Consider the following 21390-nt stretch of genomic DNA (forward strand, 5'->3'; position numbering starts at 1 on the left):
GAGACGCGTTCTGTCTCCAAGAGATGAACGTACTTTGGTGCGAAAAGTGCAAATCCCAGAACAACAGCAAAGGACCTTGTGAAGATACTGGAGGAAACAGGTATAAAAGTATTTATATCTACAGTAAAACGAGACCTATATCGACATAACCTGAAAGGCAGCTCAGCAGAGAAGAAGCCACTGCTCCAAAACCGCCATAAAAAAGCCAGACTACGGTTTGCAACTGCACATGGGGACACAGATCGTACTTTTTGGAGAAATGTCCTCCGGTCTGATGAAACAAAAATAGAACTGTTTGACCATAATGACCATCGTTATGTTTGGAGGAGAATGTGGGAGGCTTGCAAGCCAAAGAACACCATCCCAACCATGAAGCACTGAGGTGGCACCATCATGTTGTGGGAGTGCTTTGCTGCAGGAGGGACTGGTGCACTTCACAAAATAGATGGCATCATGAGGCTGGAAAATTATGCGGATATATTGAAGCAACATCTCAAGACATCAGTCAGGAAGTTAAAGCTTGGTCGCAAATGGGTCTTCCAAATGGACAATGACCCCAAGTATACTTCCAAAGTTGTGGCAAAATAACTTAAGGACAACAAATCCATCACAAAGCCCTGACCTGCATCCGATTTAAAATTTGTGGGCAGAACTGAAAAAGTGTGTGCGAGCAATGAGGCCTACAAACCTGACTCCGTTACACCAGCTCTGTCAGGAGGAATGGGCTAAAATTCACCCAACTTATTGTGGGAAGCTTGTGGAAGGCTACCCGAAACGTTTGACCCAAGTTAAACAATTTAAAGGCAATGCTACCAAATACTAATTGAGTGTATGTAAACTTCTGACCCACTGAGAATGTGATGAAAGAAATACAAACTGAAATAAATCAGTCTCTACTATTATTCTGACATTTCACATTCTTAAAATAAAGTGGTGATCCTAACTGACCTAAGACAGGGAATTTTTACTTGGATTAAATGTCAGGAATTGTGAAAAACTGAGTTGAAATGTATTTGGTGTATGTAAACTTCCGACTTCAACTGTATGTGGTAGATAATGTATATTATACATATATGGTAGGTAATGTATGCTATACATATACGGATAGCGCCTGGTGTAGAATCGCAGGGTCATTTAACCAGTCTTACTGTAAAATGTCCTTCCCAGGGGGCAAATAGCCAGCTCTGACAGTGACTCCCATTGCACTGCACTACTATGCAGACTCTGATCAATAGTCAACAGTAGTAGTGCACTGTATGAGGAATGGGATTTTAATGGTCGATGTACAAGTAGTACCCTTTCTGGGGAATATGGTGTCATTTGTGCCACAGATCCTGTACCCATGGGCGAGGTCGATAGCGGGTGACCACTGACGGGCACCGTCCGGATCGCGTGCAGTACCAGGAAGGCTAACCCTGGCACTAACAATGACATGATGACTCATCTTTCCTCCCCACCAGCTAATCCTGCTTCCCAGCTATTTGCTCCCTGCACACCCAGCCCCTCCAACACTCTGTCTCCAACCCTAACCCATTCTTCTGCATTTTCCCATTTCTCTTGAGTTAATACACTATCTGCTATCACAAAGGACACACAATAGTATATCTAATCATATTGAAATGTCTGTTGAAAGGACTCTATTCTCTCTCTTAGGTAGCACTGATTAATGAGACACACAGAATACTTCAACCATATGTCCCAGCCCCAGCCATGACCTGGTTTGGCCTCTACCTCTTGCCTTGTACCGCACCCTGGTGGTCAATTCTGTCAAGTACATCCTCATACGGTACAGAAACAATGAACAGTACAGTTGTCACCCATAAAGCATAATGGAAAAAACAATACATGTCTGTGTTTCACATTGATCCAAAATATCAATGTCAAATTCTAAGCAGCCATATGGGTAATTTCATTGACAAATAATTGAATAATTGACAATAATTGAACATGGGTTCATGCTGGTCTAGAACAAGCCTGTATACAAAGCAGCCCTGCAGCATCAGAAGTGGCCATTCCTGATTTAGCATAACCCTTGCTCTCCCCCCATCCCTCATTCTCCCTCCCCATACCTCTATCTCTGGATCTGGCAGCTGGCATGTAGTCCACCCAGCATCGTTCAACCCCTCTGGCTGACACTCAATGCTTTTTGTTTTTTCATTCTCAATGCTGCAGCTGTGCTTGGCTGTCACCCTCCACACAGAGGGTGTCTCTGCCACCACCCCGGCCCCGCTCCAGGACAACTGCTCATTGACAAAGGTCCTTGATGTTTTCTGAGGCACCCCTCATGTCGAACCAGGTAAGACGCACTCCGTCTGAGGTCAAGGGTTAGGGGTCAGGCCATACGGTTGGGGAGACAAGCTGCTATCCCAGCTGGAACATCATAGCATCCTCTGCAACTATCCATGCCTGTTTGTGTGTCTGTTTCTCTATAGTGTCGACTCATCACTATTTTTAGGACTGTTATAAGACCAGTTCAAGGTTCAATCAGAAATGTAATATCCTCAACTATGGCATCAGTGGATTAGAATGTAATAATTTAGGTTAGTAGACTGGGCCTGAAGTTACTCAAGTGCTGGAGAGGTTGCCTTGACGCCTGACGCCTTTGTTGTTGCTTTACTAAGGTCTGTTACATATGTGTTGGTTATAATTACACAGTATATTCTATTGTAATGACTGATTATACACTGAGTATACTTAAGCAATAAGGCAAGAGGGGGTGTGGTATATGGCCAACATACCACGGCTAAGGGCTGTTCTTAGGCACGACGCGTTGCGGAGTGTCTGGACACAGCCCTTAGCCGTTCCTTATTACTATTATAAACTGGTTACCAATGTAATTAGGGCAGTAAAAAGACATGTTTGTCATACCCGTGGTATACGGTCTGATATACCACGGCTGTCAGCCAATTCAGGGCTCGAACCACCCAGTTTATAAAAAACATTAAGACCTGTTAGTTCCATGACATAGACTGACCAGGTGAATCCAGGTGAAAGCTATGATCCCTTTGTGATGTCACTTGTTAAATCCACTTCAATCAGTGTAGATGAAAGGGAGGAGACAGGTTAAAGAAGGATTTTTTAGCCTTGAAACAATTGAGACATGGATTGTGTATATGTGGGATTCAAAGGGTGAATGGTCAAGACAAAAGATTGAACTGCCTTTGAACAGGGTATGCTAGTAGGTGCCAGGTGCACCGATTTGTGTCAAGAACTGCAACGCTGCAAGGTTTTTCACACTCAACAGTTTCCTGTGTGTATCAAGAACGGTCCACCACCCAAAGGAAATCGAGCCAACTTGACACAACTGTGGGAAGCATTGGAATCAACATGGGTCAGCATCCCTGTGGAACGCTTTTGACACCTTGTAGAGTTCATGCCCTGACGAATTTAAGCTGTTCTGAGGGGAAAAGGGGGGGGGGGGTTTGCAACTCAATATTAGGAAGGTGTTCTTAATGTTTGGTATACTCAATGTATAATTATCCAGTCATCATTCATTTCATTTACACGTCTATATCGACAGCAAGCAAAAAACTCCCATCTAAAAATAGCAACTAATCCATAGGTATGCTCTGACCAAATGCATTGACAATATGAAGTCTGTGTCTTGTTTCTACCCCCTATATACTGTAGGTGTCTCAGGAAAAATAATTGTAACATAATTAACTGTGACAATCCTATAAATCTCTTCTCGCCTCTTACCCTTTCCCTCAATTCTCCCCCTCTGTTTCCTCTTTCTCTCTCAGGGCAGGGATGGAGAAGAGTTTGAGGAGTTAGCCAGACCAGAACCTCCACCACAGAAGCCTGTCCACAGACCAGGTAAAGGTACGGAACACACACACACACACGCACGCACGCACGTGCACGCACACACACGCACACACACACAGTGACCACTGACTCAACTGAAGCTCACTGACCACAACAAAGAGCGTGAGTCAGACACTGTTTCAGTCTCTGTGGCAGACAATCAATCACAGATTGAAGTAAATATAGACCTTATTCCAAGTACCACTGGACCAGGAAACACAACCAATCCTTGTCTCCTTTACCAGCTGTGTGACCTAAACTCAGTTTATTAGGTACCCCCCCCCATTCACATAAATGGTTCGGTGCTACAGACAGTGAGTCACGTGGCTTGCTATATAAAGAAGGCAGACGGGCATCAAGGCATTCAGTTACTGTTCTATTGAACGTTAGAATATGCTGGTTCTAAATGAGTGTATCCAATAAACTGAGTGTATATACCATTATCTTATCTTTTAAGGTTATCGTTGGGGTCAAGAAGTCTTTACACCAAGTATACTAAAACCGTTAGGGTCCCTATTTCAGAACACTGTGGTCTAATAACATGTGAGTGGTGCAGGCTGGTGGTAGCAGCATTCCTCTACATAGTTACCACGTCATTGTAATATGATATCTGGTCCTAAGAGCACCACGGCGTGAATTCACCTCACACAGCCTTACTGGGGAGCTTTAACTAGCAAAGCCCCTATCCTCTAGTTACAACCGAGTATATATTTTCTCTCTCCCCCATCTCATTTCTCTCACACTCTACTCATCCGTTCTGCACCACTAGCCGTTAGAGTATACACCACCAACACCATGTCCTTGCCTGCTCCCAATGGATGTACTATATTATGGTGGTGGTCAACCTAATGAGTATCCCCCTGGCTAACTCTGATCTGTTTCTCTGCAGAAATGTACACTCAGGAGAGAAGGCGGACCCTCCAGGAGAGGACAATGCCTTCTCAACAGGAACCTCCAGTTAGGCAGCAAGTCCCCAAGATGATGCCCAGAGAACCCAGTCTCCCTGCCAGAAGCAGTGAGCCCACCTCCCTTTCTCTCTCTCCAAACTCTCTCTCTTAATCTCTCAAAAACATGTCAGTCAAAGACACCTGATTTATGCTATTATAACCCCTGTCTTTGTTTCTCTTCTTCTCTGTGTATCTCAGTGTCTCTGCGAAAAGCTATGTCTCTCCAGAACTTGAGCCAGATAGAGACACCCTGGGAAGGGGTCACCCTCAACCGCTGTCTGTTCATAGCCATCACCATCCTGCTGTTCAGCACTGTCTTTCAGAAACTACACGGCAAGTAGACAAGTGTAACCCACACCCCACTACATACATTACTACAGTAAATACTGCATACTGTATACACTACATACTGTATACAGTAAATCATCTCTTTTCCTTAGGAGAACTGGCACACCTCTGAGGTGCTGGGAATAAAAAAAAGTACTTTTGTCATTAATGATTAAAGTGATTTCCATAACGGATGTGATTGTCCTGTCATCCTATAGAAACCATAAAAGGTGGACGGGGTGTGGAGGAAGAGGAGTATGACATTGCACTGACTGTGAGGCGCTCCGCGCTGAGACACAAAGTCCAACCACAGGAGGTAGTGGTACAGACATACAAAATACTCTCCCGTCTCTCTGGGCTCAGAAACTTCATTCCCGACATGGTATGGATGACAGGAGATTTGATGCCAAGCAGCACTCATAAAAGCCTGCAGTGTGTGCTGGTTTTCATCTGCACTTTGCAGATCAGCTACTACCGTCACTGACAGTTAGCTGGACAATCCATTCAAATATGGATAAGTATATAGATTTTAGCTGCATGTGTGGAATCTCACACTTCCATACAACAGGCTTAAGTTGAATTGTGCTTGAAATACACATTCACTGAAAATGTGTATGGGACCACAACAATTCCCTCCATTTCTACCTCAATGCATAGCTGGCAGAAAGGGACACCAGACAGATAGTGCCCTACGCATGTCTCTGATTTGATTGACCGCTTTACCTGGACAATTTTCCCAAATCAGATTCTTAAGTTTGATAACTAGCGAGATATTAACAAACACCACAGCATTTTCAGATAGTATGTTGTTTTAAGAGTATAAAGTACATACTCATGCACTGTTAAAGTTAGCATGCAGTACCTTTTTCCAAAGAGGTTCTGCACTTCTGTGTTTGCTTATGACCATTTCCTGTTTCTGCAGCCTGAGAAGTCTCTGTATGAGGTGCTCTTCTGGTGGTTACCTGACATTGATGACGATAATGAAGAAGAAGCTGATGAAGGGGAAACCAAACAAGGTCGAGTGAAGAAAAGGGTTCGAGAGAGGTCGCTGAAGGGCCTGAGAGGCAATGGAACACCAGAGAGAAAACTTGTAAAAGGCAGAGAGGGGAAGACAAAAGATAAGAGGGCCAAGAGAGAGAGGGATGAAGAAACTATGGGAAAGAAAAAGGGAAAACAGGCCAAGCTGGGAGATGTGGAAAAAATGGATGAGGAAATAAATGAAGGGGAAGATGAGGTAAAACCCAAGAAGCTACAAAAGGTTATGAAATCAAAAGCCAGCAAATCTTAAGGCAAACACCACGCTGTCTGATTAAACATTTAGTAAAATAGTATGATAGATCTAGTTCTCCATTTGTAATTGTATAATGAGGCCACATCACTTACAACTAATACATGCTGTTGGCTCATTGGCAGCCATTACAAGTGCCAGTCAGAAGAGCAAACCAGTTCTTAGTCTGCCATGTACTTCTTGCTTAAAATATTGAATGATTTGTGGTTTGGATTGTAAAGATGGGACTTAATTGATGAATTGTAAGGGTGCTATTGTAAAATAAATGCTCAACTGGGGCCTCTATAGCAATGCTGGATGTTTCAGACAACCTGGGCAATTGATGTAATTTTTTTGATAACACTGTAAATACTGTACTTAAAAATTAAACTTTTGTAAAATTAACAACTAATTTCTGCTACCTTAACTCCATCACAAAGCATTGGACACATCAATAAAGCTTTCCCTGTGTACTCTGAGAAACAAATAAGTATTGTATTATTCCACAAGCATATATTGCTAAACACATTCTTTCCAGCCAAGCAAAGAGTAATATCATAAGACACAACTCACTTTTCCACATTCTTTATTATAAAAAAAAAAGTATATTTAAAAGATGAATTGTGGATTGTCAAAGATGTTGTTTAATTCAGAGGGCTCAACATCTACAATACAGAGGAATCTATTCATACTGGTGCTATTACAGAGCTCACAAAACAATGACCACCTTACAATATCCACACTAGCAGAATACTTAGAATGCATGACCATGACATGTACACTGCTTAACTCGGAGTAGTACCCGGAGTGTAGATGCTGCCAGAGACAATATTTCAGTATGACAAAATTCCCTTGGCGACTGTGTACAAAACCTAATGAATATGGTCCGTCGGTAAAAAGGCATGTGGATTAACAACGTGTCATCCAGTTTAGAAAGTGTACATTGAAACAGGACACTTGACACAGTCCAACGAAGGGGCACTGTAGTGTAATAGCAACCAAACGATAGGTAAACACAATCAGTTGTTTTGATGGGGCATTCCTCCATGACTGTCAGAAGGGAGCGGGGGTCTCATCAGGGGTGGCATGCCCATCCCGGGGCCACCGTGTTGCATCTGATGATGGTGGTGCATCTGAGGAGGGCCAGGGGCACCAGGGGGCAAGGGTGGCATATGCATCCCCCCTGGGGGTGGAGGGGGCATGGCCTCATTGGGGGGCCGAGGACCTATCCCACTCATCAGCGGAGGGGGGCGCTTTACACCCATCGGGGGTACGGGTCCGCTGGGTGGAGCGAGAGATTTCTCCATCTTGAAGTGGAATTGGAGGAAAAACTGGAAAGATATTGGGGGGGATTAAATGACGTGTACATTCAGTTCAGGATTCTATTAATACTCAAATATCCTTCGAAAGATACAACCATCTATGGGACTGTCAGCACCAGTACCAAACCTGCTTTGTATCTTTGTTCCAGTGGGTCCAGAACCGACTCTCAGCTTTATCAATCTCTCTGCTTGGCACCTGCAGAAATACAGAACATACAAAACAGGTATGATTTGTCAGTACGAGGCAAAGACAAATTGGAGTGATTGGGGGTTCCCTTAGGTCCAAATGAAGACACACACCTTGAAGGCGATGGTCTCATATGGTTCTGCAGCCAGTAGAAGGTACTGCCAACGACGGTCTGGGGGCTCAATGCGCTGCTCGTATGCAGACATGAAGCGATGCCTGGGCCCTATGCCCTCCGCTATCTCTGGGTAATCAATCTGATAAGGGAGGAGAAGGACAGTTACTCAAGGTAACCAGTGTGTCCCAAGACTCAGAACAGTAGAAATTGCTTTCCCTCCATTGATCGGACCTTGTCTTATCTCGCTACAAGTATTTCGCTACACCCACAATAACATCTGCTAAACACGTGACCAATAACATCTGTTAAACACGTGTATGTGACCAATAACATCTGTTAAACACGTGTATGTGACCAATAACATCTGTTAAACACGTGTATGTGACCAATAACATCTGTTAAACACGTGTATGTGACCAATAACATCTGCTAAACACGTGACCAATAACATCTGTTAAACACGTGTATGTGACCAATAACATCTGCTAAACACGTGTATGTGACCAATAACATCTGTTAAACACGTGTATGTGACCAATAACATCTGTTAAACACGTGTATGTGACCAATAACATCTGTTAAACACGTGTATGTGACCAATAACATCTGCTAAACACGTGTATGTGACCAATAACATCTGCTAAACACGTGTATGTGACCAATAACATCTGTTAAACACGTGTATGTGACCAATAACATCTGCTAAACACGTGACCAATAACATCTGCTAAACACGTGTATGTGACCAATAACATCTGTTAAACACGTGTATGTGACCAATAACATCTGCTAAACACGTGACCAATAACATCTGCTAAACACGTGTATGTGACCAATAACATCTGCTAAACACGTGTATGTGACCAATAACATCTGTTAAACACGTGTATGTGGCCAATAACATCTGCTAAACACGTGTATGTGACCAATAACATCTGTTAAACACGTGTATGTGGCCAATAACATCTGCTAAACACGTGTATGTGACCAATAACATCTGCTAAACACGTCTATGTGTCCAATAACATCTGCTAAACACGTGTATGTGACCAATAACATCTGCTAAACACGTCTATGTGACCAATAACATCTGCTAAACACGTCTATGTGACCAATAACATCTGCTAAACACGTCTATGTGACCAATAACATCTGCTAAACACGTCTATGTGGCCAATAACATCTGCTAAACACGTGTATGTGACCAATAACATCTGCTAAACACGTCTATGTGACCAATAACATCTGCTAAACACGTCTATGTGACCAATAACATCTGCTAAACACGTCTATGTGACCAATAACATCTGCTAAACACGTGTATGTGTCCAATAACATCTGCTAAACACGTGTATGTGACCAATAACATCTGCTAAACACGTATGTGACCAATAACATCTGCTAAACACGTATGTGACCAATAACATCTGCTAAACACGTGTATGTGTCCAATAACATCTGCTAAACACGTGTATGTGTCCAATAACATCTGCTAAACACGTATGTGACCAATAACATCTGTTAAACACGTCTATGTGACCAATAACATCTGCTAAACACGTGTATGTGTCCAATAACATCTGCTAAACACGTGTATGTGACCAATAACATCTGCTAAACACGTGTATGTGACCAATAACATCTGCTAAACACGTATGTGACCAATAACATCTGCTAAACACGTATATGTGACCAATAACATCTGCTAAACACGTATATGTGACCAATAACATCTGCTAAACACGTGTATGTGACCAATAACATCTGCTAAACACGTGTATGTGACCAATAACATTTGACCCATGTTAATTATGTCCATGTCTCATTCAAACTCACCTGGAAAAGTAAAGACTGTTGCCCACTCTCTGGATCTCTCTGCTTGGTTACTGTTGACAAGGGAAATAATATCAGTTCAGTTCCACAATTCTCCCCAAAGAATGTAAGAGGGACACTGCGCCACCTTGTGGACTGCCCAACTCTTTTTTTTTTTACTTTATCATTTAAGGACTATTTTTGCTCTAAATTTGCAGAAAATGGCATTTATAGCTATTCAAAAATGCAAAAATTGGGGCCACTGCACACCCACCCACACTGAGCAGCACCACCTTGTTAGAAAATCCTGGGGAGAACCCTGACAGTACATAACAGATTGTTCTGGAGTCATTGAATCGTTGATGACTTACTAACATCAAAACACATAACCTGCCTTTGTACCCTGGTCGACCAATCTTCACAAATTTCTTGACCTCGACCTTCACCTTTTCGGGGGCTGGCTGGGCAGGGGCTTCTTTTGCTTCTTTGGCTGCTCTTCTCGCTCTGCATTCAACAAAACAGGGAAGTGAGCAACACCAAATATACAAAGTTCTTCAATTATAGAAACATTTTTTAAGTGGTAATCGATATGTACTTACAAATTGGTCTGATGCTTCTTTCCCTGTGTATGGGCCAGATAGCTGCCCTGTAATGAGAAAACGGTTAAGATCATGAATTCAAATGAACCTTTTGAACTAGGGCTGACCACATTTTGTCGACTGGTCAGTTGTTTGGTCGAAAGTCTGTAGGTCGACCAAGATTTTTATAGTCGAGCAGTTGCAAATATATATATGCAGTACCAGTCAAAAGTTTGAACACACCTATTTATTTAAGGGTTTTTCTTTATTTGTACTATTTTCTACATTGTAAAATAATAGTAAAGACATCACAACTATGAAAACACATACGGAATCATGTAGTGACCAAAAAAAAGTGTTAAACAAATCTCAATATATCTTATATTTGAGATTCTTCAAAGTAGCCACCTCCTTTGCCTTGATGACAGCTTTGCTCACTCTTGGCATTCTCTCAACAAGCTTCTTGAGGTAGTCACCTGGAATGCATTTCAACTAACAGGGTTGCCTTGTTAAAAGTTAATTTGTGGAATTTCTTTCCTTCTTAATGCATTTGAGCCAATCAGTTGTGTTGTGACAAGGTAGGCGTGGTATACAGAAGATAGACCAAGTCCATATTATGGCAAGAACAGCTCAAATAAGCAAAGAGAAACGACAGTCCACCATTACTTTAAGACATTTAGGAAAATTAAGAACTTTGAAAGTTTCTTCAAGTGGATTCGCAAAAACTATCAAGCGCTATGATGAAACTGGCTCTCATGAAGCCTGCCACAGGAAAGGAAGACCCATAGTTACCTCTGCTGCAGAGGATAAGTTCATTAGTTACCAGCCTCAGAAATTGCAGGCCAAATAAATGCTTCACAGAGTACAAGTACCAGACAAATCTCAAACTCAACTTTTCAGAGGAGACTGCATCAATCAGGCCTTCACCGTTGAATTGCTACATAGAAAACACTACTAAAGAACACCAATAAGGAGGAGACTTGCTTGGGCCAAGAAACACGGGCAATGGACATTAGACCGGTGGATATCTGTCCTTTGGTCTGATGAGTCCAAACTTGAGATTTTGGTTCCAACCGCAGTCTTTGTGAGACGCAGTATTTAGGCAAGAGACCTGTGGGCATACATAACCTGTACGATTTACGCTGTCTATGCACTAGGTAAGACCTGGCCGGACCACCACCTGTATTTTGGTTAGCGCGCCAGTTGGTGCTAAAGCTTAGGTAAGCTGTGGGAAGGCAGGTAAGGTAGGAAAGGGGACTTTCTTTGGTTCCGTCCAGCCCCTTTTCCCCACCTTACCGTGTTTAGGAATAATGAATTACCTGTAAACTGTATTTCTCCCTGCCTCTGTCCTTCCCCGCACCAACAATCACATACTTGTTCACTCCACGGGGAGTTGAGATGTAGCAGGGTGTTGCGTTCCCTCCTCCCAGAGGCGTACGTAACAGTAGGTGAACGGATTATCTCCACGTGTGGTTCCCACCGTGAAGCATAGAGGAGGTGGTGTGATGGTGTGGGGCTGCTTTGCTGGTGACACTGTCTGTGATTTATTTAGAATTCAAGGCTCATTTAACCAGCATGGCTACCACAGCATTCTGTAGTGATACGCCATCACATCTGGTTTGCGCTTAGTGGGACTATCATTTGTTTTTCAACAGGACAATGACCCAACACACCTCCAGGCTGTGTAAGGTATATTTAACCAGGAAGGAGAGTGATGGAGTGCTGCATCAGATGACCTGGCCTCACCCGACCTCAACCCAATTGAGATGGTTTGGGATGAGTTGGACCGCAGAGTGAAGGAAAATAAGCCATCAAGTGCTCAGCATATGTATCATTTCCTTCAAGACTATTGTAAAAGCATTCCAGGTAAAGCTGGTTGAGAGAATGCCAAGAGTGTGTAAAGCTGTCCTCAATGCAAAGAGTAGCTACATTGATGAATCTAAAATATATTTTGATTTGTTTAACACTTTTGGGTTACTATATGATTACATGTGTTATTTCATCGTTTTGATGTCTTCACTGTTATTCTACAATGTAGAAAATAGTAAAAATAAAGAAACACCCTTGAATGAGTAGATGTGTCCAAACTTTTGACCTGTCATCCATGACTGTCTCGGTGGACTAATCCATTGCGGAAGACACGGGGATGGCACAACAGTATTGCCAGTAGTAAATGTATCGGTAATTACCATCATTTCTAGTCCACAATGTTTGTTTGGATAAGTTCATTTATGTTAATGCACTCAATATATTATTAGTCTTTTAGCGTTCTCATGGTCGGAGTGGACACATTGTTTGTAGACTGCACAACCTAGGCTACACTTGTCTGAAACAAGTTTTGGCTCCTGTCAATGTTGAGTAAGGACACAAATCTGATTATGCAAAGAATTAGCATGCAGGCTACCTGGCCTGCATGCAAATGTAGGCCTATAAATGTGCCCATTTGGGGATCTGACAGTATTTCTGATATTCTTAACTCACCACCACTGAAACTTCTCAAAGTCATTTTTTCTTCACCTCAAACAGCAAGGTAAACAAAGTCTGTTTTTACATTTAACTCAGCAACAACAACAAAACGTCCTCTCGCTGTCAACTGCGTTTATTTTCGGCAAACTTAACATGTGTAAATATTGTTAGAACATAAGATTCAACAACTGAGACAAACTGAACAAGTTCCACAGACATGTGACTAACAGAAATGGAATAATATGTCCCTCAACGTGACGTGCTCAATAGGATTGAGATCTGGGATCTTCGCTGGCCATGGCAAAACATTGACATTCCTGTCTTGCAGGAAATCACGCACAGAACGAGCAGTATGGCTGGTGGCATTGTCATTCTGGAGGGTCATGTCAGGAGGAGCCTGCAGGAAATGTACTACATGAGGGAGGAGGATGTCTTCCCTGTAACTCACAGCGTTGAGATTGCCTGCAATGACAACAAGCTCAGTCCGATGATGCTGTGACACATCGCCCCAGACCATGACGGACTCTCCACCTTAAAAATCGATCCTGCTCCAGAGTACAGGCCTCAGTGTAACGCTCATTCCTTCGACGATAAACGGGAATCCAACCATCATCCCTGGTGAGACAAAACCACGACTTGTCAGTGAAGAGCACTTTTTGCCAGTCCTGTCTGATCCAGCGACGGTGGGTTTGTGCCCATAGGCGGCGTTGTTGCCGGTGATGCCTGGTGAGGATCTGACTTACAACAGGCCTACAAGCCCTCAGTCCAGCCTCTCTCAGCACTGATGGAGGGATTGTGCGTTCCTGTTGTAACTCGGGCAGTTGTTGTTGCCATCCTGTACCTGTCCCACAGGTGTGATGTTCGGATGTACCGATCCTGTGCAGGTGTTACACGTGGTCTGCCACTGCGAGGACGGTCAGCTGTCCGTCCTGTAGCGCTGTCTTAGGCGTCTCACAGTAAGGACAATGCCATTTATTGCCCTAGCCCTTTCTATTGGTGTTTTTCAGATCAGAGTCAGGAGAAAGGCCTCTTTATAGTGTCCTACGTTTTCATAACTGTGACCTTAATTGCCTACCATCTGTAAGCTGTTAGTGTCTTAACGACAATTCCACAGGTGCATCTTCATTAATTGTTTATGGCTCATTGAACAAACAAGGGAACCAGTGTGTAAACCCTTTACAATGAAGATGTGTGATGTTATTTGGATTTTTACAAATTATCTTTGAAAGACCGGGTCCTGAAAACGGGACGTTTATTTTTTTGCTGAGTTTAGTTCCTCAAAGTAGCCTATTTAAAAAAATCTTTCCTGCTTTCTTTCAATAACCACTCAGCTTGAAAGAGAGGGAAAAAATGTCATGCTTTTATCCGGTGGAAACATCATAAAATTGGCCTACCTGATTACTTCTTATCCCTTGCGCAAATAGCCTACAGCTATGTCTGTCCGAAACTTACTGGAGCTGGAAACTCTGAAGGCCCAGAATATTTGAGACAATGTTGCAAGTTTGCTAGAGTGAGCTTCAGGCCAGACCCAAGTTAATAGTTGACACAATGTTTCAAGTTCCTTGCAGACAGGCCATGCATAGCCAATGCGATTTATAGGATATTTATAAGGATATTTTCTACCTGCAGGCTGCAATGTTTTTATTTGTAGGCCATTTTTCTTTTACATAGTTGGCAACGGCAATAGAACTTACTTTTAGAATTTTGATTAACCACAATCATTTTGCAATACGAAGACTTATAAATTAAATTAAACTTTTCCACGAAAATCATAACTGGCACGTGGATCGGTAGAAATGGTAAGATATATTGGCACTCCAAATGGAAATGGTTGCCACCTCCTGGTGTAACCTCTTAGGAGCATAACAGCAGAATCTGCGAAGGCCAGCAGCAGCAGAGGAAGAGGGTCGGGAACAGTTTATCTTGATCTCTGGCTCCCTCAAATCATTTGTGTCTTAATCATTTAAATCACAGTGTGCTAAAAGCATCAGACAAGCTCAGTAGCCTACATATAGTTGATTTTATTAAAACACATACAGTGAGGGAAAAAAGTATTTGATCCCCTGCTGATTTTGTACATTTGCCCACTGACAAAGAAATAATCCGTCTATAATTTTAATGGTGGGTTTATTTGAACAGTGAGAGACAGAATAACAACAACAAAATCCAGAAAAACACATGTCAAAAATGTTAGAAATTGATTTGGATTTTAATGAGGGAAATAAGTATATGACCCCCTCTCAATCAGAAAGATTTCTGGCTCCCAGGTGTCTTTTATACAGGTAACGAGCTGAGATTAGGAGCACACTCTTAAAGGGAGTGCTCCTAATCTCAGCTTGTTACCTGTATAAAAGACACCTGTCCACATAAGCAATCAATCAAGATTCCAAACAATCTCCCTCGGCCTGGGGCTCCATGCAAGATCTCACCTCGTGGTTGCAATGATCATGAGAACGGTGAGGAATCAGCCCAGAACTACACGGGAGGATATTGTCAATGATCTCAAGGCAGCTGGGACCATAGTCACCAAGAAAACAGTTGGCAACACACTGCGCCGTGAAGGACTGAAATCCTGCAGTGCCCGCAAGGTCCCCCTGCTCAAGAAAGCACATATACATGCCTGTCTGAAGTTTGCCAATGAACATCTGAATGATTCAGAGGACAACTGGGTGAAAGTGTTGTGGTCAGATGAGACCAAAATGGAGCTCTTTGGCATCAACTCAACTCGCGATGTTCGGAGGAATGCTACCTATGACCCCAAGAATACCATCCCCACCGTCAAACATGGAGGTGGAAACATTATGCTTTGGGGGTGTTTTTCTGCTAAGGGGACAGGACAACTTCTCCCCATCAAAGGGACGATGGATGGGGCCTGTACCGTCAAATCTTGGGTGAGAAGCTCCTTCCCTCAGCCAGGGCATTGAAAATGGGTCGTGGATGGATATTCCAGCATGACAATGACCCAAAACACACGTCCAAGGCAACAAAGGAGTGGCTCAAGAAGAAGCACATTAAGGTCCTGGAGTGGCCTAGCAAGTCTCCAGACCTTAATCCCATAGAAAATCTGTGGAGGGAGCTGAAGGTTTGAGTTAACAAACGTCAGCCTCGAAACCTTAATGACTTGGAGAAGATCTGCAAAGAGGAGTGGGACAAAATCCCTCCTGAGATGTGTGCAAACCTGGTGGCCAACTACAAGAAACATCTGACCTCTGATTGCCAACAAGGGTTTTGCCACCAAGTACTAAGTCATGTTTTGCAGAGGGGTCATACTTATTTCCCTCATTAAAATGCTAATCAATTCATAACATTTTTGACATGCATTTATCTGGATTGTTTTGTTGTTATTCTGTCTCACTGTTCAAATAAACCTACCATTAAAATGATGGACTGATCATTTTGTCAGTGGGCAAACGTACAAAATCAGCAGGGGATCAAATACATTTTTCCCTCACTGTAGGGTGTAGGAAAAAAATACATGTTTTAATGTTGAGCAATCGATTGAACAGACGACTCTAGGTTAACCAAGGATTTTTTTTTTGGGGGGGGGGGCGCCCTAAATGTATCATCATATAAAGAGGAGTTATGGTGTGTTAAAATTAGCACTTTCTTACCTCATTATTGTGTAGTGTCAGACACAGCTTACACTCATAAGAGCCCAGATGGTTCTTCATGAAATAGGGGTCCTTGTTGATGTCGATGGTCTCCAGGGCCAGCTGGCGGAGCCGCTCTCGCCTATCCCGGTTGCTCTCCGAGGAGGACGCCACGCCACCGCTCCCCGTCTTGCCCCCAGCTCTGTGTTGGAAATCCATCTTTGCGGGGCGATGGATTCACTCACCTTCAAACCTCCTCCTGCTGCTAGGCAGCTGGTCAAATACTCTGAAAATATGTCTTCAGACTGTGGAGAAACATACAGGAAGAATATTGTCAATGTTATGTTTGTAACAAACACTAGCAAAATAAATAAGATTGATTTGATCAATTCAACAACTAATCTGCACTGTGGCATAGAAGGTGGAAACTACTTAACTAGCTAGCCATCTCTGTGGCTGTGATTGGCAATTGCCAATCTAACCTCCAACATCGGAGAACACGTAAAATCTATTCATATGATGCATTTGCAGAACAACTGAAACAACGTAACGTTACCTAGCCAATAGATTAGCGTGCGACTAATTAACTAGCTAGCTATTTATCCAATACTAACTAGTTACATTATCCATTTGCAAACATAACTACATCACTGGCTAACTTAACGTTACTACATCAAAAGTACTGCATGTATTAACTAAATCAAATTAGTTACATCTAATCTACGTTACTGGGTTTTGGTGCGCATGTTAGCTAAAGTAGCTTTGTTGAGCTAACCGGCAAGGTAGCTCAACATAATGACGATTTTAACTTTAAACGAACAAAACGGGGCACCTTTTCATATCTGGTTGCCGTATATTCCGTAAAATAAATACAATACCCTAGCTAATACCACATTTACCAGATAATTACTAGTTTTAAAACTCACCAATTAATTTACGTTTCGATCACGCTGTTCACAAGTTAAACATTCATGCGCACGCGTGAACATCAGTTTTGTACGTTTGTATATCTTTATTGACAAACATACAGAAAACACAATTTGACGATGTCAAATGCGGTCTTTCTTTAGCGTTACTGTACGAACTAGATTAACAAAAACATCAATATCTTAATTACTTCCCTCCCTAAAATTTGAGACATCCCTTTGGCCATAATTTATAGCCTATAATGTTCAAATGCGTATCAGTCCAACCACAAAATGTCCTCACACGGTCACCATATCACGAAAGCAAGTGTCACATATAAAGGAGTGTCCAAGTTTTTTTTTTTTTTCTAGGGACGTAGCTAGGCTAGTATCGGACACTTCGACCGCAGTGTGTTTAACCAACCACAAATCAACACATTTCATGACGCTTTGTTAGTTAGGCAGCGAGTAGTTGAAAGTAAGTGCACTTCTTCTGACAGCAGCAGCAGGAGGCGGCTTGAGGAACTAGCTGAAACGAGTTTACCCGCATGAAACTACCGCAGTGAGGCGTGTAACGATGTATATTACCAACACTGACATTTTGACAGAATAGCAAGCTAAGCTAGGTTGCCCTCAGCCATAAGGACATGGCTCTTTTTAGCTGAGAGTGTTGCTTACCAAAGATTTGTATAATTAACGGTCAACCCTGTGCTGCATTTGTGAACCGCCTCAGGATGCGTTTCAATGAGAAGGAACTCATTTCGTTGAGTCGCCAACCATCTGAGCGGGCGGCGGAACTTGGCATGCGAGGACCGAAGAAAGGAGATGGTATGACTAATCCGAGTGGGATCATTATCACTGATGTCCATAAGACCTAACCTTAGTCTAGATCTTAGCTACTCTAACTTGCCGGTTAGCAATTGTTACTCATTCATTGGAAGGCTACTGTAATGTCAAATTGATGGCATGATCAGGAAGACGTTTGCTCATTCATTTGTTCTCATCTGTTATGCCAGTTGTGAAGAGGAGGTTGGTGAAGCTGGTGGTTAATTTCCTGTTCTACTTCCGAACTGATGAGGAGGAGGTAGGAAGAGTCACCACCACCATCTTATGTCTGTCTCTGACTGTATGGGGACTGGGCAAGTGACAGTGGGTGTGTTTTTCTCTCTCTCCTTGACAGCCTCAGGGTGCCTTGTTGCTAGAGCAGTGTCGGGTAGAAAGAGAGGACAGCCTTGCCTTCTCTATCAGTGAGTCCAAAACTGATCTCCTCTGCATTCATTGTTGTTTGGTTGGCTGTGACCCACTTTTGTTTAACTTTTTTTGTAATTTAGCAGATGCTCTTATCCAGAATAAACATTGCTAGAGTGCCCAACAAGAAAAGGAAAAACAAAGTCATTTTTAAGCTTTAGTCACTGTACAAAAACATTGGGAACTGCTGTCCTAAGGAACCAATCTTCTCTCAGCTTTCCTAGATGAGGCAGAGAGGAAGTACCTGTTTGAGTGTGACTCCCAGGAGCAGTGTCAGGAGTGGATTGACTCCATCATCAAGGCCAGGTAATATAGGACTGCCCCATTTCACTTGTCTATTAGTGTAGAGGGTACAGCTACAGAAGCTCTTCAAGACCAGGGTGGGTGACTATTTTTGCATGAGTCATCCTAGTTGCCACTCTGTTCCTCATCTGTCCTACAGTTATGAGTTCATGAGGAAGAACTTGATCTTCTATCGCACAGAGATCCACCGGCTGACCGGCAAGGTAAGACAGACGGACCTGTTATCTGGATGGTCTCTTCTAATTATAGACTTAACAAAGTAACTCTACACAACCTGAATACACACTGATTACCTTCTCCTAGGACCCTCTGGAGCAGTATGGTATTGAAGATGAGACGCGCTTCCAGGTCACTAGTGGCCTACAGCTCATGCCTAAAGACATTTAAGATGTACTGTAGCCCCCGCCTACCTATGATGGACTTCTCATCACACCAACCACATCCCTTAGCATCTCAATATTATAGTGGTATTTTCTTGCTCAAGAGTCCAACCTAGGTAAATGGGGAAAGCCTCTTATATTTTAGATTAATTGTTGGTTGTAATGATATGGCCTCCTATATCCACGTACTGTACAACTGTTTCACGGGCTACTGCAGTGATATTCAAAGTTTTTACTCAATTTTATTCCCGGCAGAATTTCTGGGGATTTAAAAATATATATATATTCTACAAAATTAACTTTAACCCTTCTGTCACCTGCTGTACATTTAGTCATTTCACTCATTGAGTTGGCTGGCTGTGTGATTCTCATTTCCTATATGTGTAAATATGTTTTTTTACTATGGTTTTCTAGTGTAAGAAGTTGTTTTCTTAGTACAATGTGATGACTGTAAAGCTGTCAGCCATTGAATGTGCAGAGGTTTTTGACTTCTTGAACCCCCCCAGTGAATGAGACTGAAATGATGTACAGGCTGCACTTTTATCCAACCCACTTACTTGTTCACTTCATGTTCTTGTCTGTCATGTGTTTAGCCAGATTGGCAATACCTTTTGAGCTTGACCAATATTCCACGACAGTTGATCTTATTGGTGTTCGTTATGATTACTAATCTTATTTGTACTTTAGACCAATGTTTTTAGTTTTCATGATACTTTTGCACATGTTTGTCTAGAGAATGGATTTGACTTGTGTACAGTCTCTCTCTGTAACAAATACTTGTCATGACTAGTTTAAGAATTGCACTCATCTACCTTCTTACCTGCCTACTTTTAAAGCTATTTTACATCAGTTAATCTGTTTGTCTAACACTTTAATTCAAATTGAGGACTACTGTTATTTAAATGTGAAACTGACAATGTCGTCCTCTAAAACTCTTTTATCCACAATCAAAGTCTGACTTGGAATAGAGCAGCAGTGATCCTACAATGGTAACAATGCATGTTACTTTTCTCCAGACTACAATTTCCTCAACACTGCAGCACTGTTCTGGGACACTATCAATGGATTTGCAGAATGTCCTTCCAATAATGACAATGCTTTGATGTATGTTGAATGTTTCTGTTGCGTTACTTTGGCACGTTGAGTGTGTGCCGTGTGGTTAAACCTAAAGCCTGTTTATGCATTTACTTCAAGTAATCCAATTTAAATTTCACTGTCATACTTCAATACCACCAAGTATGAGTTCTATACTTTTTAAAAAAATAAAGTCGGCTTTTAAAGACCTCACCTTTTTGTGAGTGAACTTGTTTTATTCCAAGCTTAATCAATGTATAAGTCAAAATGTAGTGTAAAAATGGTCTCCCTGTCACCAGTTGCTCTATTGCTCACGCTGTGTCAAACAACTTCTGTCTAGTCCATAGAGACCGGATGCCCCTGATTTCCAACGACAGTCCCGGAGTCTGGTGGCCTGTCCCTGACTAGAGCTGTCTCAAATGTTCCTGATTTATTCTTCAAATAAAAAAGCAAAGATTTAGGCTGATATTTCAATCAAATGCTATATTGCTGGTGACACCTTAATTGGGGAGGACTGGCTGGAAAGGGATAAATGGAATGCAGCACTCCACCATTCAGGCCATTATGGTAGAGTGGCCAGAAGGAAGCCACTCCTCAGTAAAAGGCGACTGATGGCCCGCTTGGAGATTGCTAAAGGACTCTGACCATGAGAAACAAGATTCTCTGGTCTGCTGAAACCAAGATTGAACTCTTTGGCCTGAATGCCAAGTGTCATGTCTGGAGGAAACCTGGCACCATCCCGCTGGTGAAGCATGCTGTAGGGATGTTTTCCAGTGGCAGTGACTGGGAGACTAGTCAGGATTGAGGGAAAGATGTACAAAGTACAGAGATCCTTGATGAAAACCTGTTCAGGACCTCAGACTGGGGCAGAGGTTCACCTTCCAACAGGACAACCGCACAAAGCCAAGTCAACACAGGAGTGGCTTCAGGACAAGTCTCTGAACGTCCTTGAGGTTCCCATCCAGAGCCCGGACTTGAACAGATTGAACATGTCTGGAGAGACCTGAAAATAGCTGTGCAGCGATGCTCCCCATCCAACCTGACAGAGCTTGAGAGGATCTG

General features: G+C 42.6%; 3 protein-coding genes across 6 annotated transcripts; 2 read left to right on the plus strand and 1 right to left on the minus strand.

The window, feature by feature from the left end:
• Window positions 1-532: 532 nt before the first annotated feature.
• LOC115114742 (uncharacterized) lies at window positions 533-6832 on the plus strand. Of its 3 annotated transcripts, XM_029643223.2 has the most exons (7): window positions 533-1786; window positions 2173-2296; window positions 3744-3822; window positions 4697-4822; window positions 4953-5087; window positions 5300-5463; window positions 6004-6832. In XM_029643223.2, exons 2-7 carry the CDS (start codon window positions 2264-2266, stop codon window positions 6367-6369), a joined length of 903 nt encoding a protein of 300 aa, XP_029499083.1. In that variant the 5' UTR covers window positions 533-1786; window positions 2173-2263; the 3' UTR covers window positions 6370-6832. The 3 variants fall into 3 exon arrangements, with proteins under 3 accessions (XP_029499083.1, XP_029499084.1, XP_029499085.1); XM_029643224.2 differs by having other exon boundaries at window positions 533-2296; window positions 3744-3816; XM_029643225.2 differs by having other exon boundaries at window positions 842-2296; window positions 5300-5397.
• An 85-nt stretch (window positions 6833-6917) lies between these two features.
• sf3a2 (splicing factor 3a, subunit 2) lies at window positions 6918-18022 on the minus strand. 2 transcript variants are annotated; one of them, XM_029643221.1, is made up of 8 exons: window positions 18002-18022; window positions 16440-16723; window positions 10384-10430; window positions 10179-10288; window positions 9809-9858; window positions 7971-8111; window positions 7798-7866; window positions 6918-7679 (listed from the first exon to the last, which is right to left on the minus strand). In XM_029643221.1, the coding sequence occupies exons 2-8, from the start codon at window positions 16635-16637 to the stop codon at window positions 7368-7370; spliced, it is 927 nt and encodes a 308-aa protein (XP_029499081.1). In that variant the 5' UTR covers window positions 16638-16723; window positions 18002-18022; the 3' UTR covers window positions 6918-7367. The 2 variants fall into 2 exon arrangements, with proteins under 2 accessions (XP_029499081.1, XP_029499080.1); XM_029643220.2 differs by lacking the exon at window positions 18002-18022 and adding an exon at window positions 17345-17612.
• On the plus strand, window positions 17683-20541 carry plekhj1 (pleckstrin homology domain containing, family J member 1). The gene is made up of 6 exons (XM_029643232.2): window positions 17683-18151; window positions 18340-18407; window positions 18504-18570; window positions 18787-18877; window positions 19014-19077; window positions 19178-20541. The coding sequence occupies exons 1-6, from the start codon at window positions 18058-18060 to the stop codon at window positions 19259-19261; spliced, it is 468 nt and encodes a 155-aa protein (XP_029499092.1). The 5' UTR covers window positions 17683-18057; the 3' UTR covers window positions 19262-20541.
• The last annotated feature ends 849 nt before the right edge of the window (window positions 20542-21390 follow it).

This window comes from Oncorhynchus nerka, linkage group LG9b (assembly GCF_034236695.1).
Source record: "Oncorhynchus nerka isolate Pitt River linkage group LG9b, Oner_Uvic_2.0, whole genome shotgun sequence".
NCBI classification, from domain to species: domain Eukaryota; kingdom Metazoa; phylum Chordata; class Actinopteri; order Salmoniformes; family Salmonidae; genus Oncorhynchus; species Oncorhynchus nerka.

Coding starts and splice junctions, on each gene's coding strand:
- LOC115114742 (XM_029643223.2), top strand. CDS start 2,264: ATGTTTTCTGAGGCACCCCTCATGTCGAACCAG. Junction 3,823..4,696: donor TGTCCACAGACCAGGTAAAG/GTACGGAACACA, acceptor GTTTCTCTGCAG/AAATGTACACTCAGGAGAGA. Junction 5,088..5,299: donor TGTCTTTCAGAAACTACACG/GCAAGTAGACAA, acceptor GTCATCCTATAG/AAACCATAAAAGGTGGACGG.
- sf3a2 (XM_029643221.1), bottom strand. CDS start 16,637: ATGGATTTCCAACACAGAGCTGGGGGCAAGACGGGGAGCGGTGGCGTG. Junction 10,289..10,383: donor AAGAAGCATCAGACCAATTT/GTAAGTACATAT, acceptor TGTTGAATGCAG/AGCGAGAAGAGCAGCCAAAG. Junction 7,680..7,797: donor GGAACAAAGATACAAAGCAG/GTTTGGTACTGG, acceptor ATATCTTTCCAG/TTTTTCCTCCAATTCCACTT.
- plekhj1 (XM_029643232.2), top strand. CDS start 18,058: ATGCGTTTCAATGAGAAGGAACTCATTTCGTTGAGTCGCCAACCATCT. Junction 18,571..18,786: donor CAGCCTTGCCTTCTCTATCA/GTGAGTCCAAAA, acceptor ATCTTCTCTCAG/CTTTCCTAGATGAGGCAGAG. Junction 18,878..19,013: donor GACTCCATCATCAAGGCCAG/GTAATATAGGAC, acceptor TCTGTCCTACAG/TTATGAGTTCATGAGGAAGA.